The 27136-nt window shown below is 39.3% G+C and overlaps 1 protein-coding gene across 1 annotated transcript in view; it reads right to left on the bottom strand.

Moving 5' to 3' along the window:
* Positions 1–68: 68 nt before the first annotated feature.
* Tk (tachykinin) overlaps positions 69–27136 on the bottom strand; it is a 39382-nt gene continuing 12314 nt past the window's right edge. Inside the window, exons 2-7 of the mRNA XM_076317346.1 lie at positions 5735–5921; positions 5337–5621; positions 3848–4108; positions 2800–3016; positions 1710–1935; positions 69–1615 (exon numbers count right to left, since the gene is read on the bottom strand). Coding sequence (XP_076173461.1) covers positions 1766–1935; positions 2800–3016; positions 3848–4108; positions 5337–5621; positions 5735–5920 — 1119 coding nt within the window. The 5' untranslated portion in view covers position 5921 and the 3' untranslated portion in view covers positions 69–1615; positions 1710–1765. The remainder of the gene's footprint in view (positions 1616–1709; positions 1936–2799; positions 3017–3847; positions 4109–5336; positions 5622–5734; positions 5922–27136) is intronic.

The raw sequence follows: 27136 nt of genomic DNA on the forward strand, positions 1-27136 counted from the left end.
AGCTTTTATACTTGTTCAACTAAACTAGATAAAGATTTAAAAATTACTACGTACTCTGGGAATTTTCCTCCTTACCATATACATGCTATTTGTCACGCTGCAAATAATAAATGGCTATAAGTATTGGTTCAATCGATTAAGACAATGCATTGACTTTATTGATATGTATTTGATTAATGGTAGGTACATAGACATACATTGTATCTACCAAACAGTATATGATGTATGTATACACGATAAATCTTTTACTTTGCACACATGTTTGCATAACTGGTCACTTTCCTGTCCATTATTCTTTATATCGTAACGATGCAATAGCGCAAAGTACGAATGATTCTTGCATCGATTGCTGCATAGGGTGCTTAATATTTAACAAGGAAATCGAGTGACTTATGCAATATTTATGCTATTCTTTGGTTCGTTGGCAACATATTTTGTACATACAAACCTTGTATGAACATATACATATATGTATATATATCGCCATATCGGAGACAGAGTACGAAAAGACAATGGTTATTTAGATTTTTATAAATTATCTACAATAAGCATTCTAACCATTCTCGTAAAACGGAAATAAAAAGGATTCGATATCATGAAATGCAGGATGTCTAAAAAAAAATGCTAAGCTTTGGACACATCGACTGTACAGTCATTGCAGTAACACTATTTTCTTTCGGCAAAAACTAAATACACTCTTCTTTGTTGTCGATCTCTTTGTCTATATTTATAAATGTACATACATTCGTACAACAAACATGGTCCGTATTAGATTCTGTAAGTAATTTTTCAATAAGACAATCAACTAACGGTATTTATTCGGTTTCCATAGAATTGTGGATAAGACAATGTTTTGCGTTTCATCATGCAAACTTGTGTGAGATCTGTTACTGAATTACAATTTCTTTAGAAATTGTTTACGACACGATTTGCAAAGTACAGCGACAACCAATTAATACGACTCGTCATTTCATCGAGAACGTTTATTATATACATATCGGCGCCTTAACATTCCAAGAAAAATATAATTCCTATCTATCACGATTTAGTTTATCCATTTATTCTTACATCATTCATCTGCTTTGAGTTGCCTATATCGCCTTTACGAAAAACAATATTCGTACGTCGCGTTTCGCTGCCTACCGATTAAACTTTCAAATTGAAAATAAAATTTCCTTCATACGGCCGATATAGTAGGTAACTAAACAAATTCGTAGGATTTTTCCAACAACTTCTCGTCCGCATTAATAATTTCTCATTCTTTCCAAAACATAAATATTGCGAACGATGTATATTCGTCGGTTCATTGACTACGTATAAATGTGCACACAGACGGGAATAAAATTCTGGAGTGTGAATGCAAAATACTGTTTCGCAATGAACGCTCTAAATGTAACGACGATAGCCGATGGTCTCTTGATAAAATCAACGTACCCTGTTTTTGCATATCTATTCATTAAGTGGATCGGTTCAAACGAGAAGACTAGTATTACACGGTCGATTGTTGCTGCTATTGTTGTTATCCTTAGTAAGGGGGAGGGGGGTAGTGTCGGTGGTGGTGGTTGTTGTTCTTGCAACTATTACCAACGAGAGCAGCAATACCACCGTTGAATATCTAAAACAAAAGATCATCCATCTTATCGTGACAAATTTAACTGTTTCCTTTCGGGATTAAAAATCAACAAGCACCGTTGGATTAAACGAATTACCTAATGACGTCAACGAATTTCCATTCATGAGCATCCTTTCGATGTAATTAGACGCATTAAAAGGCTGCTCGAGCTTGCAAAGGTAATGACTTTTTACCTCTCACACCCACGAACTTTCCTCGGAATTCCCACCGTGGATTCTTTTTACCTCGAACTCCGAAATATCTGAAGGGCGATCGTTTCTCGATTTCGTACCCAGCCAATTCGTTTCTTCGATCGTTCCTATCTGAAAAGGCGAAACAAAATGTAGTAAAGTTAAAAAATCAGAAATCACAACCGAAGTGCGTTTAGTATTGGATAAGATGTTTTGATTAACTTTCGTAAGGTGTTTGAAATGATGGTGTTTCCCTGCAAAGATAGTCAAGATGAAAAATCAAAACGCAAAATCGATTTGTATTTCGCATTGGATAAGACGTTTTGAACAACTTTCGTAAGGCCTACGATTAAGCAATAATTTCTCGATACTGGCCAGTGTTACTCGTAACTACCATATGCCCCTCAACATGAATGCTACGGTGGTCACTGGTGACTCTCACCCTCGAAGTTGCAACGTTGCAAAAGTAGAAGTATTAATGGTGCAGTTGTTATTTTAAGTAGAAGTATTCAATTGTTCGTCGATATACTTGTGATTTTACAACATTACTAGCGACAGTAACGTTATTAAAAAATTCACAAGTATTAAAATTCCTTGCCCACTGTAACTCGTAACTACCATATGCCCTTTAACAAGAACTCCACAATCGTCACTGGTGACTCTCACCCTCGAAGTTGCAACGACTCTCTAAAGCGCTTACAAGACACGAACTCTAATACTCGTAAACTTAGTGTAACATTACTCTCGTTAGTGATACTATAGAATAACAAGTGCACCTACAAATAATCGAATATTTCTACTTTTTACACTACGATTTGAACAAATATCGCGTACATCCCTAAGTATGAAAAACTGGTGTTGCGGTCAACTCGTTAACCAGAAACTGATTTGTCTTTTTATCATCTTCACACGCCGTTTCGGAGCATTTAATAGCGCCTCGATTTAATTTATACAATTTTGTTTATATTAATTTTACAATTACATTCCGCGACTTACCTTGATAGCTCATTGTCGTTCTCGCGATATTTGAACTAGGCCCGTAAATCCGTGTCACGTCCCTTTTACCTCTCATCCCGTGAAAACCCATTCGAGCCCTTTTAAAGGATTCGTTGCCCTCCGTATCTTGAAAATCCGTACCCCTTTTGTCGTAATCGGACGGATTGATCGAATAATCTACGTAATTGTCGAACATGTCCTTTTTACCACGCATCCCCTGCAATATTTTTATAGATTTTTCTTTTAACGAGGGAACTTGATCTCGACGTTATAATTACGCTTCGAACGCGGATACAAATACACAATATGTACGTATCGCACAAAATGTTTCTACAATCGCGGTGTAAACGAATAGTGGATGATTCCTCGTGAAAAAATAAATTTTATTCACTTCTCGTTTCAGAGAAAATGAGGTTATACCAAGTACACGTGTACTCGACTATAAGTTTCTACTTGTAGTACTTATTCTTCTGCTCTCTTTTGTATTTACAAACGTGGACAATGTTATTATCTCTTTCCTGTCGATGCTGTTAATTCCAGACTCAACACACCTCGATATCTTTTTATGGACGTGTTCCAAAAACGACAAAAGTATCGAAGAATTGAAAATAAACACTGTTTTGACCTTTGAAGAATTAAAAAATATAAGCGACACGCTGCAAGGTGTATGTAATAATTTAGTTAAAAAACAATAGAATCAATATAGTTATAATTTCATCGTGGTTGAAATTTCGAACAGATTCTACGATAATAAATTCCAACTTTTCTCGAGACGAAACCTCGTACGAAGAAATTTCATTCCACACTTTCGATTTATTCTTTCACGAAGTATCATTTTCCAAGATGGCGGAAACACATCGTGTGCAGACATACCTGTCGTCGTTGGTCGCAGAACCAACACCAACAGAGCATCGATTCAAATGTTCGTTTCGTTTGAGTTCACGAAGCTTAGAACATTTTCACTTAATCGATAAGAACGATTATCGTTTGTTATACGAATAATACGTTCATTATGAAAACGAAGATCGAGCAATGAACGTTTACTCACGTGAAAACCCATGATGGCACGTTTCTCCAATTCTTCTATCGCGTTGAGAATTGTTTTCTTGCCTCTCATTCCTTGGAACCCCATTGGTGCTCTCTTTTTCCATTCTCCTAGGATCTCGTCCTTCTTGTCGCGAGTATCTTGATACCCCATTGCTAACATCTCCTTGCCATAATCGTCCGGATAGTCGAGCGAGTATATTTCCTTGCTCTTTGGATCTTGGTAACCCGACATGATGGCTCTCCTATCGATTTCGTCCAAAATCTGTTTGCACGATATTGTTAGAGTTAAAAAAAAAGAGCGTAAAATTTATTCATTGGAACGTATTACAGAAAAAACGTGCCGAGAGTGCTGCTGTGAAATTCACCGAGATCAATCAATGAACGAGGAATAATAATTATGTTTGTTACACAGTTGTCGAAACGAATTGCATCGATTTCGTCAGTTTGATTCGAAAAATCGAAATCGTATTTTTAAATTTCAACGCGTAGATCTGACACGACAGTATCCCATATTCGAGGATATCCTCGACATTTGTTCGAAACATAAGGTAAAAATTAAAATTATTCGAGAGTTTATTTAATAGTTTACAAATATTAAAATTCGTTCCTTTAAAGTACTTTAAAGGAAGTGTGATGCATCAATGAATACCAAATATGGGCAAAATTTCATTCGAATCGTGAATAACGAATAAAACCAACGTAGAACAATTTATTCGTGACGTTTATTAGATCGAAACATATCTATTCGTTAAATACGAACTATTTCAATTTCAAATACACAATTTGAAATTGAATTAGTACACAATTCAAAGTCTAGTATTTATTCGACAACTAATGGATAAAACTAACATACAGCGATTTACTCGCGACGTTTATTCGATCGAAGAATGTCTACTTGTTATAAAATATTTCAATTTTCAGTTCAAAGTTTAATTTTCGTTTAACAAGTAACGGACAAACAATTCGTCTTTTATTCGTCACATAAAACACGTGTACAGAGTGTCCCAATCATCACCGGTCGATTCGAATTTCGCGCTATTTTTAAAACGTCAAACCGACTAGCCCGAAACTCGATACATGTCATCCAGACAGATGGGAAATCAATCGTGGAAAAGTACACGGTGAAAGAACGCTTGCAAATTATTCAGACCTATCGCAAAAAATCGAACTTCGTGATCGTGTTCCGGCAATACAAAAATTTAAAAAAAAACAAAATATCAAGATTACTTAATCCATTTGAGTTTTATTCAAAAAGTAAATCGACCATCGAGACACTATTTATCTAGATAAATATATTTTACCCATCGTTAGTAACACATCGGATAAAATCAAAGCAAACGACACTTTCTGTGCTTCAAAATGGCGGATCTGGGAATTCGTAGAATGGTTTACCCGATCGTTTGCTTTGTTACTTAAAATTCTCCAACGATCGTAAACAATGCACTCTCTTTCATTCTCGTATCGAACGACGTCGATCAGAGACTGTTTACCTCTTCGAAAGACTTTTTGCCCCTCATCCCTTGGAATCCCATGGGGGCGCGTTTATAATATTCGTCCGACAACGAAGTCTTTTTCCCTCTCGTGCTCTGGAAGCCCATCGGTGCTCTTTTCTCGTACTCGTCGTCGGGTAGATAGGTATCCTCAAAATCGGGGATCAGTTTGTCCTTTTTACCCCTCATGCCTTGAAATCCCATTGGTGCCCGTTTGTTGGTGTCCTCCGCAAGAAGTTCGTTTCCGGTCTCGACCGTTATCGAATCTTTCTTTCCTCGCATACCCTACGATTGTGCAACGTTGGTGAACATTCGCGATCGCGAACAAAATGAGACAGAAAATCATCGAAAAGGTACAAAGTAAAATTGACATAGGTTCTCATTATCGTATACCTTACCTGGAAACCCATGGGTGCTCGCTTGGATAATTGGCCGTGTTCCGAGGAGTCAAAGTCTTTCTTCCCGCGCATTCCTTGGAAGCCCATAGGTCCTCGTTTGTCGGATAGAACATTGTCCAACGAGTTCTCATCGGCCAACGTGAACGTGATCGCCACTACGGACAAAAGGATCGAACGAACGATCATTCTGTAACAGAAAAAGAAAAAAAAGAACACACACACACACGCATACGTTGTTTTCAATTCTTCGTTGACTTTCGTTTATCATCATCCCGTGATCAAATATTCTCACGTTTCCCTCTTTGCTTATCGATCATTTCCCCTTTCAGTGTCTACCGGCTCGCTATAATTAAATTTCAACGCGACGTATCTATCGATGTTTTATTTCGGTTATGGGAATCAGCGAGCCGGTGGACATCGTATGGATGTAAAAATCTCGGCTGTCGATTATTTATGCGACACGCGTCACCGATATTCGAGTTCGTTGGTCGGAAAGATCTAGCCGAACTGTCGAGAAAAAAATCTGACATTTCGTACTGCGGCCAAGACCGATGGCGCGCGCGAACGATTCGTCGAAACGCGTGTACTCTATCGATATTTGGCACGAAAGGCAATTCCGCGTGTCGTCCAGTCAGGAGACAATTTACTCGTTGCCAAATCGAATCTGAAAATCTTTGATGGACATTTTATCGAATCGAAGCTCCAATATTCCCCTCGATGTTTGTTCGTTGGCTTATTAAAGGTTTCTAATTCGAGGCAAATCAGTTTACCCTTTCAATGCGGTAACTACGGACCGTTGTTTCGCGTAAACAACAAATAATACTCCCGTACGTTACCATTCATCGTATTTTATAAACTTTATTACACAAAGGGTACACAATAACGTGAATATTGAAATTTTTGCAAAATCGTTTCATTCGTTGAACTTTCTAGGTTCGCGAAAAAATTCCAATTGATTAATTCCTTTATAGATAGAGGATTCGTTTTCAAAGGACCGAAATACTGTTTTCTCTTTTTTTTTTTCGTTCGGGTTAACCAACGAGTCCGAATGGAAATGTTCGATACACGATAAAACTATCGATAAATGGCGAAGTACAACGCGTATAAGCAAATGGACCATTGTTTTCAACGGATCGTCTTTGACATCACTTTGTAAGTTTAAACGATGTGGTAAACCTTGTCGACCGTACGACTTAATTAAACCGGCTCTACCGGCATTATGGTTCGAAGCACGTCGCTGTTCTTGCGGTCTCTTTCGGTGGTGTTACTCAGAGCTTTAAATTCATTTTCGTTCCGTTTGGCCCGAACGAATGTTTTATCCGCGTTTCAAAGTTGTTCCGGGAGAAAAAGGTTTACGAAGAGGAAGAGCTGCCCGTGTCACTTCTCTTCTCGAACCGCTGTCGTTGAAACTCCCGAATATCGACGTTCGATATCTTTCTATAATATTAATACGTTGACGGCCATGTCAGTTTTCCCTATGCAAACTCGACGTTCGTTCAAATTCTAGTATAAAAAGTAGAAGCGTTAATGGTTCGTTTGTTACTTTAAGTAGAAGTGTTCAATGGTTTATTAGTGTACTTGTCATGTTAAGTAGAAGTATATAATGACTTGTCAGTGTATTTGCTATTTTAACTAGAAGTATTCGATGGCTTGTCGGTGTACTTGTTATACTTAGTATAAATATTCAATGGCTTGTCAATGTACTTGTTATTTAAAGTAGAAGTATTCAATGGTTTGTCAGTGTACTTACTATTTTAAGTAAGAGTATTCAATGGATTATTGGGGTACCTGTTATTTTAAGTAGAAGTATTCAATGGCTTGTCAGTGTACTTGTTATACTAAGTTAAAATATTGAATAGTTTGTCGGTGTACTTGTTATTTTAAGTAAAAGTATTCAAAAGTCTATTACTGTACCTCTTACTTCAAGTAGAGTATTTAATGATTTGTCGGTGTACTTGTTATTTTAAGTAAAAGTATTCAAAGGTCTATTAATGTACCTGTTATTTCAAGTACAGTATCTAATGATTTATCGGTGTACTTGTTATTTTAAGTAGAAGTATTCAATGACTTGTCAATGTACTTGTTATTTTCCAACATTGCTAGCGACAATGACGTCATTAAAAAGTTCACAAGTATCAAGATTCCTTGCAAGTGCTTTAAAAAAAACGTTTAGTGTGCACCGTGGCATTCAACGTGTGAACCCCTTACACTCGAAACTTTCTTCGTCACGGTTGATCGGTAACTCATTTCAATTTATCGAAGCAAGGATAAAAATGTCTTCTTTCTCTTACCAATATTTTACCTAACCTTACATTTCACAAAAAGTAATATTTGAATCTCGAGCTTCGATGAATCTTCCTACCTCCGATATAACGATAACTTTTTCATTCTCGTTATTATTAAATATAAAAATATCTTATTTCTCTCAACAATATTTTGCGTACTCTTACATTGCCCAAAAAGTAATATTTGAATCTCAAACCTCGTTATATCTTCCTATCTCCGATGAAACGATAACTTCTTCATTCTCGTAATTATTAAACATTTCAAACCCTTACTAGTTCATTCAACCACCCATTGACATTTACGTTACACATTCATCTGTACATTCAACCACGCTTTACAATACCCTTTCGCGGACAAGTATACTCCTGGAGTTCACGGTCTCGGAGGAAACAAACGCAACGTTGAATTGTCGCGGTAAATCGAACGGCGACTCTCGGTCGCCTGTCGAGTGGAAAGGGTTGAGCGACGTCGTTGCCGTTTCAGCGACTTCCGTCGCGGCTTGGTTGTCCCGCGTGTAGCCACAATGTGGAAGCTCGAAACTGATTGGTAAAAGGTTCGTGTTAACGAACAGGCAGGCGTACGCTAGCCTTCGAGGTCATCTCGTTGGCTGACGTCGAGTAAGCGGAGCGAGGATTCCCTCCTAACCTCGAGCACTCGATAAAGAGACCGATAGGAGGAGAGAAAAAGGATAGATTGACGGGTATTCGGGCGGCGGGAAGACAAGGGAGCAGCAGGGTTGCCCCCAGGTGGTGTCGTATAGATTCTGCGGTGAGCCAGCTTTTCTTCACGGATCGGTCACTCGTGTAATCGTTGGAAACGAGCCTGCTCCGTACTCCATATTTTCCCTTAAAATCGATGATTCGCAACCAGCAAACTTTTTTCTCCACGAGTCGAAGGCGATACACCGCGTCGTGCATTAATTATACACCGTATCGCGCGTTGCACGGGAACAATAACGTCCATTTTGTATTTTCAGTCGCGATCGCCACTGGATAGGATCGGAGACACCTATCGATGAATCTCGAGTAGAATTACCGGTAGAACGCGAGAAAAAGTCAAGTTGGATCGATAGATAATTTCATCGACATTCTTTTCTTTTTTTTTCTCTCTAAAGGATCAATGCAGACGATCCGCGAATAACCCGTAGGCGTCCGAAACAGAAGGATTCGATGTAAATTCACCGACGGGGTAAAAACGTTCTCGGTATTTGTACGCTATATTCGGAAACAATATTTCGAACAACTCGTTACGCGTCGAGATGTTTTCGGAACGACGATGGAACAGAAATAGCCACCGTTCATTGTACGGTGAGCAGCGATGCGTTTTACGGTTGTGCATCGGGGTCGGTCGGATAGAAGAACGAGGGAGTGCACGCAAAAAGCAGTCCGAAATAGTTCCGAATCGTTGCTTTCCTTTTCGTAATCAATCTTTTACGTTGCTCCTTCGAAGCAAAGCTGGCTGCTCCTGATGTAGCTAACCAAGCCTCCAGACAACCGTGGTTGACCTTTACCTTTACGTTTACCTTTACGTGTACCTTTACGTGTACCTTTACGTTTACCTTTACGTTTACCTTTACGTTTACCTTTAACTTTAGCTTTACGCGACTTTATTTGTAACGTTAGCAACCGGACACCTTCGCGGTCGAACGAAGAGTTAGCAAACTTTACCATTCCACAGTGTGCGAGTACACGCGATCGATCCACCGGAGGAATCTTCTCGATGGTAGAAAGAAAACGGTCGTCTCGGTCAAACGAAGCGGAACGACTCGTGTCGCGTATCTTCGATTATTCGAAAGGTAATAATCGTCTCCGAGAAATATTCCACGATCTCTTAACGCAACGATACACGCTCCGGGAACCGTGACGCGTATCGCGCGACAACCAACCTCGCGATAATACGTAATGAATATGTATATTATTAATTTGATTTAATACGACCACGCTAATTGGATCTCGGAAAATTCTCACTACGAATCGAATTTTCCAATGACCTTTCGTGGTGACGATAATTGACCTACTGCGAAACAGTAAACGGACAGAGTCGCGTTCCTGTCTCGATTTTGTTTCATTGGTGGCTCCCTTTGGCGGAGATCGACGCTCGCGAGCTCGATCTTTAAGCGAGGTACGGGAACGTTCTCGTAAACGAGCAAAAGTTTAACACGTGGAACAACGTACGATCGTAGAACACCTCGAGAGTGTTTCCGAGCGCGGTATTTCTTACGAGTTTTTCGTTACTCGTTGAACTGTTTCATCGTTGAGAATCGAATAATCGAAATCAAACAACCGACCCAGTTCTCCAACATCGTTCGATAGATGTATCAGGTTAGTCTGAAAATTCCTTCCAAGTTTCGGAAAATTCGTTTCTATTTATTTAACGCTAGAACTACCGACATTGAATCTTATTTGTATCAGTCTGCGTTCGTATCTTTGAAAGTTACTTGTTTATTTCGGTAATTGTCCATTAATATTGTAGACAAAGACACTGTTAATAATCAAGTAAGTTTAAAGAGTGGTTTGAAACAGTTTACAAAGTCCCTTTGGTAATTTTAGAGTTTATGTTTTCCTTATTTTATGTCCCACTGGATGAATCTCTACATTTCGACACCAGTTTTTAGAAATACACCTAAGATTGGACAACTCCTGGAATTTTCAGTATCTTCGTTTATAAAAAATCGTGAATCTAATGCAAAATCGAAAAATCTTATAGATTCTTTGAAAAAAAATCAGGGAGAAGTCGATGTTTTTCGATCAGTTTCGGAAAATTCGTTTCCACTTATTCAATGTTTCTTAGTTTAGTTTACGTTCGTTGCTCACGATTCTTTGAAGAAGCATTTATTTCTTTACCCGGAGTTATTAAACTTACCCCGAGTTATTTCGTTAAAATTATCGTCCCTCTTTGCTAATCCCTCCGAGAGTATTCGCATCAGCTTCACAGATATCGAACGAGACGATTTCTGTATTCAAAGATGGCTGCGCGTCACCTACCAGACAATTCGAAAGCATTACCGGAAGTTAGAAGCCAACGCAAAGAAATTGTTGAACTTTTACCGGGACGTTGTCCCTCGATCGCTTTATCTTATTATTTATTCCTCAAACTTTGCCCCATTCGATAACCATCTGCCTCTTTCGATAAAAAATTTACTTCGTGACAAAAAATTCCCTGGAGGAGCTCAAAAGTCACCTGGATACCATTCTTCGCGAGGAAGCTTCTTTTCGGAGCAGAATTATCCTGCAACTACTCGATAGATGGTCTTTGAGGTAACAGAAAGAAGATCATAGGGTAAAGATGGTAGAACGAAACGTTTCGATTCGATAAAGTTGCACGTTGAATAAAATATCAGCGTTTCGTATAAAGAATTCCAAACGAATTTTTCGAACAAACCTATAGAACGTCGAACGTACGTTGAAACAATCTCATCCCACGAAATAAAAGAAACTTGTAACAATACGATGGCACCGGTACGATTTTACAACAATTACTTGTTAGGATTTCTGTAACGTTTATTTGCTTCACGACTCGCGATCAATTATCGTTACGCGTCCTGACAAGCGAGTAATTATTCAGCCAGGAACGGTCACGCTCTCGCGGGCAATTTGAATTTCCCTCGCTTTCGGCGCAAAATACATTTCACTCGGTGGACAAAAAATCGTTTCTTTTTCGTGGAGTTGATACCAGCCGTGTACATCCGTGTGTTTTTTCCGGTGTTGGGATCGCGTGATTGCGTGTATTTTGTTTCGCGTTAATTTCTCCAATTTGCTCGGTGTATTTTCATCGAGAAGCGGAGCTTTCGTACGTAACGAGCGTCGCGTACCGCGCCGGTTTCGGAAAATGGCGTCCGTCACGTGAATCGATTCGAAATTCGCGAAGAACTGAAACAAGAGGAAACAAATCTCGTGAATCAAATATCGTTTGTTGTCAGAGGACTCACCGACACGGGATGATACAATAATTGTTCGATTGGTTGTTATCGTAAAATATCGATGCAACCGTTGATATTTACCTTATTTCCAAGACCGGTGGTCAATATTGGAGATTTATTTATCTAGAAACGTACCGTCGGATGTAATAAAACAAACCGCAGACGAGAATGATCGTTGCGATTTCGAGCGGGCGTGTCTCGATGAATCTTTGAAAGTTCCTCATTGAGAACGTTGAGCCTCTCGATGGTGTCGTCGATGAAGCTTTCTCCCGGTGGACCATCGGGCACATTGCATCACGAAAGTGCATAATTACGTAGCGTATAACCTACGGGGTTGGTTCGCGTCGAGTTTGTGCACCAATTTTGGAAAACAATTTTCTTGAATTATCGGTCCAAATCGTTTGTATTTTCTCACGATTTACCTTGTGTGTATTTATGTATACGATTTGTAAAATTATCTGTTTTTATTCGGAAAAATGATGTTTCGAAATTAAATTGTATATGGAGGTCACAATCGTTGCTCGACGACGAGAAGAAACAAACGCGTAATTACGTAATAAATAATCTAGAGAAACGATTCGCGTCGAGTTTGTGCACCAATTTTGGAAAACAATTTTCTTGAATTATCGGTCCAAATCGTTTGTATTTGCTCACGATTTACCTTGTGTGTATTTATATATACAATTTGTAAAATTGTCTATATAAATTTTTATATAGGAAAATAATGTTTTAAAATTAAATTGTATATATATGTATAAGTCACAAATGTTGCTCAAAGATGAGAAGAAACGATCGGTTTTGCGCTATAATCTCTCCCTTCGAAATTACAGTCGATCGTCGCAGATTTATTTATTTATTTATTCAAAAGTTAGAACCTTCGACGAAAAGAAATAACCGACTACCGATCGCGAGAAATCCGACCAAATTCACATATATCGCGAGGATCGAATCGATCGCAGTCACCGTTGTCCCGTTGCAACCTAACCGTGCAGGATTTGTTTATTCGACGAAGTATGGCGTGCCGTTGAAATGCCACGCGGCAGACGAAAACACGTTACCTCTGTTCGGAGAACGGTCGTGAAATTCGGTTTGATGTTCATCGAAAAATCGTAGTTGCATCACTCGTACGTCCTGAACTCCATAGAACTCTTTACGGTCAGTTCAACAACCTCACCAGAACTTTTATTAATGTTAACAGATTTAGCTGTCCTCTAAACTTTTTCGCTTCTTCTGTTACTCTTAGAAATAGTGTCACTCCACTATTGATCTCCTATAGCGGTTCGTTATAATTTATTTTTGTATTTTTGTTCACCAAAAAGTTAAACTCATTTAGAATGAAACAAAGAGATACTAGGTTGCTATCGAACGACAAAACTTCTTGAACAGTATAGTACTAGTCACTTGAGTATTGACCTCCTATAGCAGTTCGGTATAATTTGTTTTTGTATTTTTGTTCACTAAAGAGTTAAACTCGTTTAGAAGGAAACAAAGAGATACTAGGTTGCTATCGAACGACAAAACTTCTTGAACAGTATAGTACTAGGTTGCTGGATAAGTTTCGTCGTTCGATAAATCTTATTGAACAGTACTACATTGAACAGTACTGTTTGATAAGTTTCGACGTTCGATAAAACTTATTGAACAGTACTTACCAGATTGCTCAATAAATTTTATCCTTCGACAAAACTTATTGAACAGTACTTACCAGGTTGCTCAATAAATTTTATCCTTCGACAAAACTTATTGAACAGTACTTACTAGGTCGCTCAATAAATTTTATGGTTCGATAGACCACATCGAACAGTACTACACTGAACAGTACTACTTATCGAACGACGAAACTTATTGAACAATTTATTACACCTCTGAATAGAGTGCCGCTGTTATCTTTCGTTACACGTTCCTTTATCGCGAACGATTCGTTAAAGTTTTCATGGTGACGTTCTGTCAGGACACCGGGGGAACGTGACGTATACCAGTAGCCGAATAACACACTCGTGGACCTATATAGAACCAATGGAGTTGCTTCTAACGTGGAATGAACGAGACGGAGTGCGCGAAGAGAGTACCCTGTGCGGATAGACGCGAGGGTCGGGGAACGAAATGTGTGGAAATCTTGAGACGGAAAGACCTGTTGAATTATTTCAAGAACCTCGAGCGAGCCTTTCGACGAGAGAACACCACCGACGAAGATTACAAAAGCAGCTCCAATTCAGAACGATTCGTCGACCAGGAAAAACTCGTCAAATCGTCGTCGTCGTCACGAAGAAAAAAGGTTCGCGAAGTCAAAAATACTCAATTTACCAAAAGTCACGTCGTGGATGGTGTCGAAGTCGACGATTCTTCGAAGCGCGCACGTTTCACCGGTAAACATTCACCGAAACGATCTCACGATGCCTCGCGAGGATCGATCGATCTTTCGAACGTCGAGAACTGTAATTGCAACGATCCTCGATCGTCCTGCGAGGTCCCTCGACAATCATCGGCGAGGATCGCGACGAAACGATGCTCGAGGAACTTCCGAATCAGCGAAAGTTTCTCGGTTGGAAAGGTCGAGCGTTTAAGAAACGAGGATAGCGGGACTCGTGGACGAAGAACGAATCGTAAAGGTTCCTCCACGCTGCTTTTCACACCTGAGAAGAACGATCTCGTTCGTCCACCGGTCGTATACTCGAAATGCAAATGCGATTCGACGAACGTGCGCGATCCACGGGTCTTTAAATCGAGTCGCGGTTCGAGGAGACCGAGTGTCGCGATAACGGAAAAACCAGAGCGATTCTTTGGTTTCGTCCCAATCGCGGATGATCTGAACAGTACGGAGATTTTATGCTGCGAGGAATTGACGAGGATCGAAAAGGAGGGAGAAGATCAAAATCGATCGAGGAGAAATCAGGGAAGAAATCAAATTCGCGCCACTTCGACGCCACTGAAGGTGGCATCTTTCGAAAATTCCAATCGCAGGCAGATCGAACAACGCTCTCCTGGCGAAATAAAATCGTACGAAGCGTATTGCGGTTGCTCGAGGCTGAAAAATCGAAGCTCCGCGCCCGGTAACGACGGGGTAAACACTTCGACGGGCGAGCGAACTCGCGAAAACAAGACGGCTGCGTGGCACCGGACGAGGGGAAAGGAACTGTGCAAACTGATAAACACTCGAGGCGGAAAACGGTACGGTTCTTCTCGCGGAACGACGTCACAGACGGTAAACGAGACGGTGGTGGCGAAACGCTCCGAGTACCATCTTTGTCGCGAGAACGTCGATACTAGTCGTCAGGAGCAACGTTCGCGGCGTCACGAGGGGTCACCTGACGCCCTCGTGACCGATCCTGACTCCGTTGGCGGTCACGTGACTCACACGGTGAATCCTTCGCGCGGAACGCTCCATGCTTTCGAACGAAATCAAACAAATGACCTAGGACGAGACGCTGATCGACGATTTATCCGCGATTCGAGCGCGAGATTATCAAAGAGATGTTTTCAAACGAACCGTAACGAGACGGGGACGTGCACGGAGTACTCGTCGCCGTTACCTCGAATCGATTCTCGCATCGAAGGTCCAATCGCGAAACACGATTCAGCGCCTAGGAACGAATCGAACGCAACCTGTTGCTGCTCGCGCGCGGGCCGAATTTTCGACGAGGAACTCGAGAAATCGAGAACGAGTCGCACGATCGGTCGAGACAACGCATTGTCGCGTTCTTTGGGCGTCGATTCCTCGAACACTGCCGAGTTATCTCGTCAGAACGTTGCTGAGAATCGTCGAAGATCTCAGCTGCGTTCCTGTTGCTGCGATCCGTTCGAAACGAGAAACGAGGTCGAGAATTTGAAAATGTCGAGTCCACCCTCGAAAAGAATACCGATCGATTCGAAGAGCTCGAGGGTGGCGAAACCGAAAGGTACCGATGGACGAACCAATCTGAGGAAAGTTCTCATCTATCCGCCGCCCGGTGAAACTGGACCACCACTGACGCTCTACAAGAACGCCTCGAACATCAGTTGCACGGTGAAAGGAAACTCGCGCACCGGGTTTCGTTACGATGTGACGTACGTACAGAAGTTCGCGAGTCCCGCGTGGTGTCCCGAGGAAGGTGTACGCTCGTTTCTACGAAGAACAACGAACAGGTGTGGCCGTTCTTTCGATTATGGTTGAATCGCGAGGATCTTGGAGAAATTTCGCTAAAGAACTGTCCGAATACTGGAACGTACGAGTTCTCGAAAAGGTGGGTTCGTGAGAAGTACTGTGCACAGCTGACGAGAAGTCCTGAGGAAGAAACGAATGCATTAGGTTGTTCGGGAAGTCATTTCGTTCTCCAAAATGGAGAATGTTATAATTTAATAAAATGTTTAAATCGTGTTTCATTTTCACAAAAAAAAAAAGGGATAATATATAATTTAATAGAATATTTATGCATTCTAAATAAATCGATTTCATTTTTACCAAAAGAAATTGAGAATATATAATTCAATAAAATATTTATGCACTCTAATAAAATCGATTTCATTTTCACCAAAAAAAGGGAGAATATATAATTTAATAGAATGTTTATGCACTCTAAAAAATCGTGTTTTATTGTCACAAAAAAAAAATGAAATCACTTTTCGAACAACACAATATTTTCCATCATGGTGTATTATTGGTCGAAGTCATCTTTGCTGACTGGGTCGAGTAACGAAGAAGAGGATAGTGCAGAACGAGCTTCTTGTACCGTCAGGATTTCTCGTGAATCGTGCACGGTAGATTCGACGAAGATATCAAAGGAAGATTAAATGTATTACGACGCAGGTGTAGCAAACTGAAAGAAGAAAAAATCGAGCCGTCCGTGTTTCATTTCGATTGTAAGAGTTACGGAAGAGTCGACTCGTAGCGTTTTACGAGGATTCTGGTCGACTGTGGCTTGTTTTGTACCGTTTCCAAGTGAAACGAACGAGTAAGGTAACGAATTTTATAAACGTGTTTCAATCGTGCTTCAAAGAGGAATTTATTCACAGCTTGTAGTTGGATTTTCGTGTCTACGTCAAGAACGAACGGAAGCTGACTAAATTGGATAGAAAGCTGTCGAAATAACGAGGATACCAAGGTGAAAATCGCTAGATTCTCGTTGATCATTATTGGTAAGATTTTGCCCTGCAAGAGCGTCTGTGATATCTTTGAATGTTTGTAACTAATGAAGGGGAAATTATGAGGATCTAAATATATATAAATAAATAAATAACTCAAGTGTAGACAATCTTCTCGAGTAAACATTGACTAAAATTTTCTCAGGTTCGTGTCAACGAAGACGGCTTCGAAATTGGCTCCAAAAAATCAATTGTTTCTTTTTTATAGATTCTTCTCAAAGTATATGCCTTCGAAAATAATTATACAAAAGGATTTCCTCGAGTTTATAAAATTGACAAAGTTACAAAAAGAATGACAGGAATAATGTCAGCCATTCGAATTACTTCTTCAAAACACGCTTGGCCTAAAATTAGAAAACTTCTGCAATGTTTATTATTTTCATTTATAAAAAATCGTGAATCTGGTGTAAACATAGATAAATACGTGTGCGCAAATTCCGCACCGAAAAGTCTTCTAGTTCTTATGAAAAAAAATCAGAAAGAAATCAATGTTCCCGGATCAGTTTCTAAAAATACCCGACAAAATGTATTTGAAAATTAAAAATTCCAATAGACCGTATTCGACGAGTATGAAATTTTTCTATACACCGAAAAATTAACAGAAAGCTTGCCAAGAGATTACCAAGTTCTAATTATTAACTAAGAAAATTCGACTCGTTACTAAAAGCATGGTGTCGTTAATGTACAATCGATCCACGTAAAGTTTTCTCTCGAATAGATTTCTACGTATAAAAATAAAAAAAAAAAAGAATGTATACCTATATCACCGTATACACGTTCTCACGAGACCTATCTTCACAGTACTACCCTCGAACACTGCACCCCGTACACGTTAAATTTCGTAACGCGCCTATGGTTGACCGAATATTGAAAATTAAAAAAAAAAAAGGACGAAACGCTGTCGGGTCGTTACGTTGTAAGAAAATACTCGCTGGTAAGGTGGCAACCGAGCTAATCGAGTAAACTACAAATTGCACAGTAAATTGCAAAGCCATCCGCGTAAGCCGTGTCGAGCGTAATTGCTTCGGTGTTTGTTAAATTGTGTCTCTTCTAGTGTCGAGTGACCGAGTCCTTGATTACCTTACCGCCTTCTCCGAGGCTCTCGCGATTACTAGAATGATTACTTGGTCGAGCTTCGAAGTTTGCCCTCGCGATTCCCTCCTTCGTTGCATTCCAACGCGATCCTAACTCTCGTTGCTCCTTTCAACTTTCTCCCTCTCCGTTACTCCATTTTCGGGGAATTGTTCGTAAAAATTCACATTGTTCTGCATTTTCCACCGGCTTTGTATTTTCGTACACTCGTGCAAACTTCGCGAATACTTTTGCACAAGGGCCCTCGCTTATCAAATCGGGAATTCCGTGCTTGAAACTTGAAAATATATTACTTTATGAGACAATTCTTTTATGGAGACCCAATTCGAATAATTGGGCATGTAATTAGTCTTGGAGTGTGTTAATCGTTGAATGTGGGGTATACGATACAAATTTTGCTAAAGTTTATAATTTTTAGAAATTTTAGTGTATTATTTTACGATCGGGGATCATTTTTGAAACTCTGTAGGAAATACGATTTTATATACAATTGTGTATATATAATTTTATATATACACGTTTTTTGTCCACGATTGGTTTACTTTTAAGGGGGTTCCAAAAATTTCTTACACCTTCCAAAAAAGTTTAAATTCTCCAATGCGTGTTTGTAGTAACAAAGTAGAAGCGTAAAAATAAAGTCCAATGCAGAAGCATGATTTTTCGCCACATAGGATCGTATTGTTTCTTCTTACTCTTGAAAGAGTAAGAAGACACACGATCGTAGCGGAAAAAAATCGCATCGGCCTGCATCGGCCCTAAGAAAGCGCGAACAGTGACGGTCGAAAGGCGAGCGGAGAATTTTCAAGGCTGAAACGGAACATTATTGAAAAAGTCTGTCTATAAAATGTTCATCGAGCGATAAGCCATTGAACGGAGTGCTTTTATGTAGCTATACACGTATGCCCGCGCGCTCAATTTAGAACCTTTTAAAGAATGACCACAAGTGATAATGTAACACGTATGCACAACTTTCTGCCACAATTTCCCGTAAAGATTCTACGCTTATGATAAAAATGTCAATACCTGTTCTGCGAATAGAAACAGGTGACCGAGACGAGAGTATTCGAATTCACCGATCAGGGTTCCCTCTTCGGATCCCTCGAGCTGTCCACGAGTCCAGTTCCCAATTTTACTTCGCCAAGCCGCCATATTGGATATCATAGAGCGAAAATTGCGTAAAAAATTTCTGGCTCGTAAGAAAATGCTCATAAGAGTCCAGTTCCTAACCTTACTTCTCCAAGTCGCCATATTGGATATCATAGAGCGAAAATCGCGTAAAATATTATCAACTCGTAAGAAAATACTCATAAGAGTCAATTTCCTAACCTTACTTTTCCAAGTCGCCATATTGGATATCATAGAGCGAAAATCGCGTGAAAAATTTTCCATTCGTAAGAAAATGCTCGCAAGAGCTGTCCACGAGTTCATTTCCTAACCTTACTTTGTCAAGTCGCTATATTGGATATCATAGCGCGAAAATTGTGTAAAAAATTTCTGGCTCGTAAGAAAATGCTTGTAAGAGCTGTCTACGAGTCCAGTTCTCAATTTTACTTCGCCAAGCCGCCATATTGGATATCATAGAGCGAAAATCGCGTAAAATATTATCAACTCGTAAGAAAATACTCATAAGAGTCAATTTCCTAACCTTACTTTTCCAAGTCGCCATATTGGATATCATAGAGCGAAAATCGCGTGAAAAATTTTCGACTCGTAAGAAAATGCACGCAAGAGCTGTCCACGAGTCCATTTCCTAACCTTACTTCGTCAAGCCGCCATATTGGATATCATAGAACGAAAATTGTGTAAAAAATTTTCGGCTCGTAAGAAAATGCTCGTAAAAGCTGTTCGGACCACTCGAATCCCCTGTTGCATCGCGTGACCTAAAACCTTTGATCGCAAAACCGTGCAAAGTCCCTTGGGTTCGCGCCAACGCAAAATTCCGTACAAAACGAACATTGTACCGCCCTCGACTCGTCGCCAAGCCGACTTACTGTTTCGTGTTTTCGAATAAGATAGCTCCACCGAGCCACGGGACACCGAACATTGTGCGCATCGAGTTCGCGAGCAACGACAACGCGTTCCAGAAACCCTTCTCCGCGGTAAGAACTTTTCTAAAGACGTCCCACATACCATTCAAACTGCCTGTTGATTGCGCAACAAATCGAATCGTTGTCGGAACAACGATCGTTTCCTTCTGACCGCCACCATCTCTCGCCGCTTCCCATAATAAACGTTCGACGATCAATTGATGAGACGAAACAAATCGTTGATCAGAGTTTTAGCATTTCGTTTTCAAAGAACGCGTAAACACGTCACTCGGGACAATATTTTATTGAAATTCTTTCAAATTGAAATAAAATTTCCTGAAAACTTGGAATAAGATTCCATTGAAGTTTTGAATAAAATCGTCGTTAAAATTTAGACCGAAATTTCTTTAAAATTTGAAATAAAATTCCCTTGAAATTTGGAAAAAAATTTACTTGGAATTTGAAATGAAATTCCCTTGAAATTAGGAATAAAATTTCCTTTAAATTTGGAAAAAAATTTCTTGGAATTTGAAATAAAATATCCTTGAAATTTGGAAAAGAATTTTCTTAAAATTTGAAATAAAATTCCCTTTAAATTTGAAATAAAATTCCCTTGAAATTTGGAAAAGAATTTTCTTGGAATTTGGAATAAAATTCCCTTCAAATTTGGAAAAAATCTTTCTTGGAATTTGAAATAAAATTCGGTTACAATTTGGAATAAAATTCCTTTTAAATCGAAAAATGTTTAATCTTTGCAACGTTTTTAAACGAATCGTTTACGAATGTTCGTTCGACGAGCTTAAACTTTCGATCGTGAAAAAAGCTTTGTGTTTGAACACGCGTACGTGCGAATTGTCGCGCCGCGTAAAATCCGACGTAAAGCGATCGATGTAAGGCAACTTTAAGACGGTCGTTCGAAAACGCGATTACAAGTTAGCAAATTCGTTGAAACTTTTTAATCTTGCCGAGTCACAGGTTACACGCGTTCTCGTGCAAATTATAAATTATGTGTTCCCATGTCCAATTGCAGTTTCGCAGTTCGAAAACGTCAAATGTCGCGGTACTCGTTCTTTCGAATCTACAAGGTGTTCTATTATCATATATTAAGAGTACGACACGGTAAATATACATTTGCATTCATAATTATTCGACATAAATATTTATATCGTATGTAAATATTTCCAGGTAGAACGATTATCGATTTGTCAATATTGGTAAAAATCTTATCGATTAATAGACGACAATTTTTAAATACTTTGTTCGTCTATATATTTTTTAAATTGCACAATAAGGGCATTAACGATTGGAAATATTCTGGTAACGTTTTTTAACTTTCAAACAATTTTTACATACGTTTACAACTGTTTTTCAAATATTTAAACTCCGTTTCATCACGCAATTTCTCCAATGTTAATATTCACCCTATTTTAATTATTACTTTCTTATTCATAGAAATTTACATTAAATATTATCCATTTAATTACTATATGTACGCAAGGATGTGAGACAAAAAATAACAGCAGAAGTTACATTGGAAAAACTTACTTCGACTATGTTTTATATATTTCCAATACAAGGTAGGTGTTCAAATACTTAAGGACGATGGTGTACATATCATATCATACTGTATGGTATTTGAATGTCGGCAGGCGACACTTAACTATCGATTTGGCTCTTTTGCTCGATTCCTCGTAATTACTCGGGGTATTAATTATTTAATTACCGCGGATTGTTGAGAGCGATCCTCCGTCTGGCTCAGTTTTTGCAATGCGTTTCACGTTCGTAGAAACGAACGAACGAAGGAACAAAAGATCTAAAAATAAAGGAAAACACTTTGGAACAACTGTTACGAGTTACACGCTATTAGGAGGATATTTCGGTAATCTAGCCGATAAACATCGACCCTTTCCTGATTTTTTTCGAAAACACCACAAGACTTTTCTGTATAGAAATTTTGCAAGAGTATTTATCCACACTTACACTGAATTCACGATTTTTTACAAATGCAAATAATACAAATTAGAGGAGTTGGACAATTTTAAATGAAACGCGTTTCAAAAAACTGGTCTAAGTGGCTGGTGCGATTTTAGTCGTCCTGTTTACGTTAAACGAAAAAACTAAATGGAATCTTGATTAGTATAAAAGTGGCTATAGTACAAACCACAGGAAAAAAATGTTAAAAATTAAAACAATGATGTCTTTTGAAGTTAGAATATCGATTTTCTCGGGTCTTCTTCGCCTTTAACGCGCTGGAAAAAATATCAAAAACGTCAAATTGTTAAATCCAAATTTGAAGTAAATCGCTCAATTAGAACTCGAGATATAGTTTCGAGTTTAAAAAATGCAGATTCGAGAGAAACGCGTTCAAAGACGACTCTTTTAAACAAATTGTTCATATTTTATCCCTGTACGGCTTCATCTACAATGGCTGACATTCGAGTTTCGAATTACGAGCCGGATATCAATATCCAAAGATTCTATCATTCAAAGAAAATCAATTTTGGAGACGGGCTGCGGTTTACACGATGTAGCATTTTCCAAACGAAGAACAACGGATACATAATCGAACGCGGTTGTTTTGTGTACGAAAAGGGGTTCCTCGTTCAATGGGATACCACTGACGTATCGTGTATCCTATCGTGCGGCGTCACAAGACTCTGCCATTTCAAAGCACGATCGATGATGATCGAAATATCCGATATCATTCGGAATAAGTGACTCGAGGATACATAGTGCGCGCAATTCTCGTAAATATTTAATTAGAGAACGATCGAGAAAACCAAAGGAGAAAATAAAATAAAAAAGGAACGTTTCGAAGGGAAACGAAAATTAGAAATCGATCGTGAGAACGATCGAGAAAATCGTCCATTTGCAAAATAACCACTCAACTGGGGCACTTTGATCGCTCTTTTTACTCACTAGTAAATATTCGTTTAATATTGGTATACACGAAAAAAAGGGTCTGGGAAAATTGAGGAATAAAAAGGAACGTTTTGAAGGGAAATAAAGAAGATTAGAAATCAATTGTGAGAACGATCGAGAAAATCGTTATTTGCAAAATAACCACTCATATGGAATATTCATTTATGATTAGTATACACGAGAAAAAGGGTCTGAAAAAATTGAGAAATAAAACAGGGACGTTTCGAAGGGAAACGAAGTAGATTAGAAATCAATCGTGAGAACGATCGAGAAGATCGTCATTTGCAAAATAACCACTCGTGAATATTCATTTATAATTAGTATACACGAAAAAAAGGGTTTGAAAAAATTGAGAAATAAAACAGGGACGTTTTGAAGGGAAACGAAGTAGATTAGAAATCAGTCGTGAGAACGATCTGGAAGATCGTCATTTGTAAAATAACCACTCAACTGGGGCACTTTGATAGCTCTTTCTGCTCACTCGCGAATATTCGTTTACGATTAGTATCCACGAAAAAGAAAAAAAAGTGGTCCGAGGAAATTGTGGGGAAAATTGAGGAATAAAAAGGGACGTTTTGTAGGGAAACGAAGAAGATTAGAAATCGACCGCGAGAACGATCGCGTCTGACTGTGAATTTTCCGTGGACTCGAACAATCTCGCGACAAAGATTATACAACGTCGTGTAGTTTATAGTGATTGCTGTTCTTAGTCTCCCACAGGGGGTTGTATAATCTTGAAATCTTGGCACGCGTACAGACACATTCAACGGTTGTTCCAGGAGGGTGTACACAATTCCTCGGTAATTCCTCGAGATGGTAAAGCGACAGATTGCACGAACGCTATTAAAAATTATTTCTACACTCTTTTCCCTCTGACGTCTATCTTTTCATCCCCAGTACGCTTCGTTCGTCGCGCGGAACGGGAGGATCGGAATGGCCGGGAATTACGACGGGGTCGTCTGATCAAATTAATTATACGCAGCCACGTTACGAAATTTCCACTCGGAGTGTACGGGACGAAGTCATCAATTAGTATTCACCGGTATTCGAAAAGAAACACGCGCCCGAACCGATCCTTCTTATTCGTGTTAATCGATTGTCGTCCGGCGGGCTGGATTTAAAACGTTCATAAAATTGAAATCGTCGATCAAACGTCACGAACCGTCCATTATTCTTCGTTTGAGTAACTATTTAATATACTTTGGTATATCACTGCCGCACGATTTATCATTGAAAATTAGACGTAACGTAAAATGGCGACCAACGGTATCGATGTTTCGATCGCGGAGACGAAGACGACCACGAGCTAACTTTTCCAATAAACCCCTTAAAATATGTACATACGATGTATTAATAGTATCTATGAAACATGCACGTATCGTTAATATGTATGGAATGGAAACGTTTCGTTGCTCTAGACTTAGAAAAGGTCTCACAAAGGCTTTGAAAATCTTTGTGTAAACCCCGTGTCGCCCTTCTTCGTCCATCACCGTGCTTCACCACTTTGCTTCACTTCGTGCGAGCCCTGGACGAGTTTCATACACTTTTAAGAGTATAATAAAAACACGGAAGAACGTCGAACGCAACACAGAGTGCGTTCCATCCGACAAAACTACCGAGTGGATCTTGTAAAACGTTACGCAACGTAGTCTACGAGGAAGAACAGAATATTGGATACATATCCGCGTCAAACACGAGCAAACTGTCTACAACGCATCGATCGCGTTACAAAACCGGGAGTTTCTACGCGAGAACAACATCTACCTGTACAACAATTATGTATTTTAGCTAGAACAACATCTACTTGTACAATAATAACGTATTTTAACGAGAACAACATTTACTTGTACAACAATAACGTATTTTAACGAGAACAACATTTAGTTGTATGACAATAACGTATTTTAGCGAGAACAACATCTACCTGTACAATAATAATACTATACTAATAACAATAGTGTATTTTAGAAAAATATATTTTCAAAACGAGAAGTTTCTCCCAAACGAAACGGAATTGCTATAGGATAGTCTTTATTCGACTCGATAAAATTGATAAAAAAAAAAAATGAAAAAAGAAACGATAAAAATTCAATAACGAGTTACAAACACGGTCTCGTTACGAGAAACGTTTATCAACCGCGGAATAGTCGCTAATTGGTCGCGTTAATTTATTTACGAGATTGTTCGTTTATCCGTAGAAGAAAACGTGATTTTTTCAGGGGAAACTATGCGACGTTTCCCTGCCATTTTCAGTGGAACTGCTTTTAAATAGCGTAACAAGCTAAACAGCTCGGAGCTGCGACCTTTTCTCGCGCTCTCCTCTCCACGATCTTCCAACTAGACGTTCAAACTTGTGTGTGTGTCCTCGGGTACAAGCATCGGTCATTGTTTTCCCGTGTCCACACGGTATTCCCTTTGTACGAAGTCGATTCGATATTTAACACCGAGCGCGTTTCGAGTCTCGGGACAAAAGGCATGTATTCGAGTCCAGTATCAAGGACGGATTCGCGCTATTCGTGGCTTCGCGGGGTTTACGCGGGAAAGGATGAAGTTAAACGACGTCGCGACGTAACCTGTTCGTGTATGCGTTCGTGTGTCCACGGTTTCGCTCGAAGTTCGAAGAAGTCGGGTTGGCAACCGTTTTATCTGTGATCTTCGTGGGTATCGAGGCTCGATCTGTCACAGCCGAAAAGAAAGTATAACGGTGAAACAACCCTGCCAACGTTTATCGGTGTCTCCGGATCTAAATCTTTTTCTACCGTCGGCCGAGTATGCTTCCGGCGGAAGATTATGATTGGTAACTTCTCGTCTCATTTCACTCGTAACTTTCGATCTCACGTCGCGTGCACTCCTCTCGAGCGATTATTTTCCTTTCTTTTCGCGCCATTTCGGTCTCGAACGCTCGCTTTAACACTTGTAGCGCGCGTGGGTCTTCTTGGACCCGGAGAGAATTTTATAGCATTCGATTGTGTAGGAATTGGGAAAATTTTGAAACAATGAGGGAATCTTCGTTGGAAATATTTGTGTAAGTTGTGTTACGGGTCCGTTTGGACCCAGAGAGAGTTTTTTATTACTCGATTGTATCGATGGGAGAGTTTTCCGGAGGAATTGAGAAAATTTTGGTATTGTAAGAGAATCTTCGTTCGAAATATTTGTGTAAGTCGTGTTACGGGTCCGTTTGGACCCAGAGAGAGTTTTTTATTACTCGATTGTATCGATAGAGTTTTCCGTAGGAATTGAGAAAATTATAATATAATAATAGAATCTTCGTTCAAAATATTTGTGTAAGTCGAGTTCTGGGTCCGTTTGGACCCAGGTGTGATCTATCCCGTAGTAGATCTTCTAATAATCTAGCCCAGAAACATTGACTACTTCCTGATTTTTTTACAGAGAAACCATAAGTGCTTTCGGTATGGAGTTTCCGTACATGAACTTGTCCATGTTTACGCTAAGTTCACGATTTTTTTTAAACAAAAATATTAAAAATTGCAAAAATTGTACGATCTTAAGTCCAGCGCGTTTCGAAAAACTGGAGACTTTTAAAGTTAAAATATCAAGACTACAAAAAAAAAAAAGAAAAAAAACATCAAATTTTGAAATTCGTAGCTCGTGCGATAAAAGGACATCTGTTGAAGACTCTCTCAAAATTTGAAGTAAATCAATCGACCGGAACTCGAGATATACTATCATTTAGTCCAAAAAGTACGGATTCGAGAAAAACGCGTTTAAAGTTTTCGTTGCGCACGCTGCGAGCCGTAAACTGCTCTCTTTAAACGTCTATAACTTCGTTCATTTTACGAACTCGAGAAAATCCTTTCGCACGAACACTTTTGAAGGCATATGCTTTAAGAAAATGTAAGAAAAAAAAAATCGATTTTTCGAAGCCCGTGTTACCGGAATAACTCCTTAATTCACAGCGCGGAGAATATTTGTTGCTCAGCGTGCTCGTTTCGTCGAAAAAGAATTGCGTTACCGGTAGAGGTAATTTTCCATAGCTACGAAAAATAAAAAGAAACACGAACGATAAGTAAAAGCGTA

Source organism: Ptiloglossa arizonensis, chromosome 1, assembly GCF_051014685.1.
Source record: "Ptiloglossa arizonensis isolate GNS036 chromosome 1, iyPtiAriz1_principal, whole genome shotgun sequence".
NCBI lineage: Eukaryota > Metazoa > Arthropoda > Insecta > Hymenoptera > Colletidae > Ptiloglossa > Ptiloglossa arizonensis.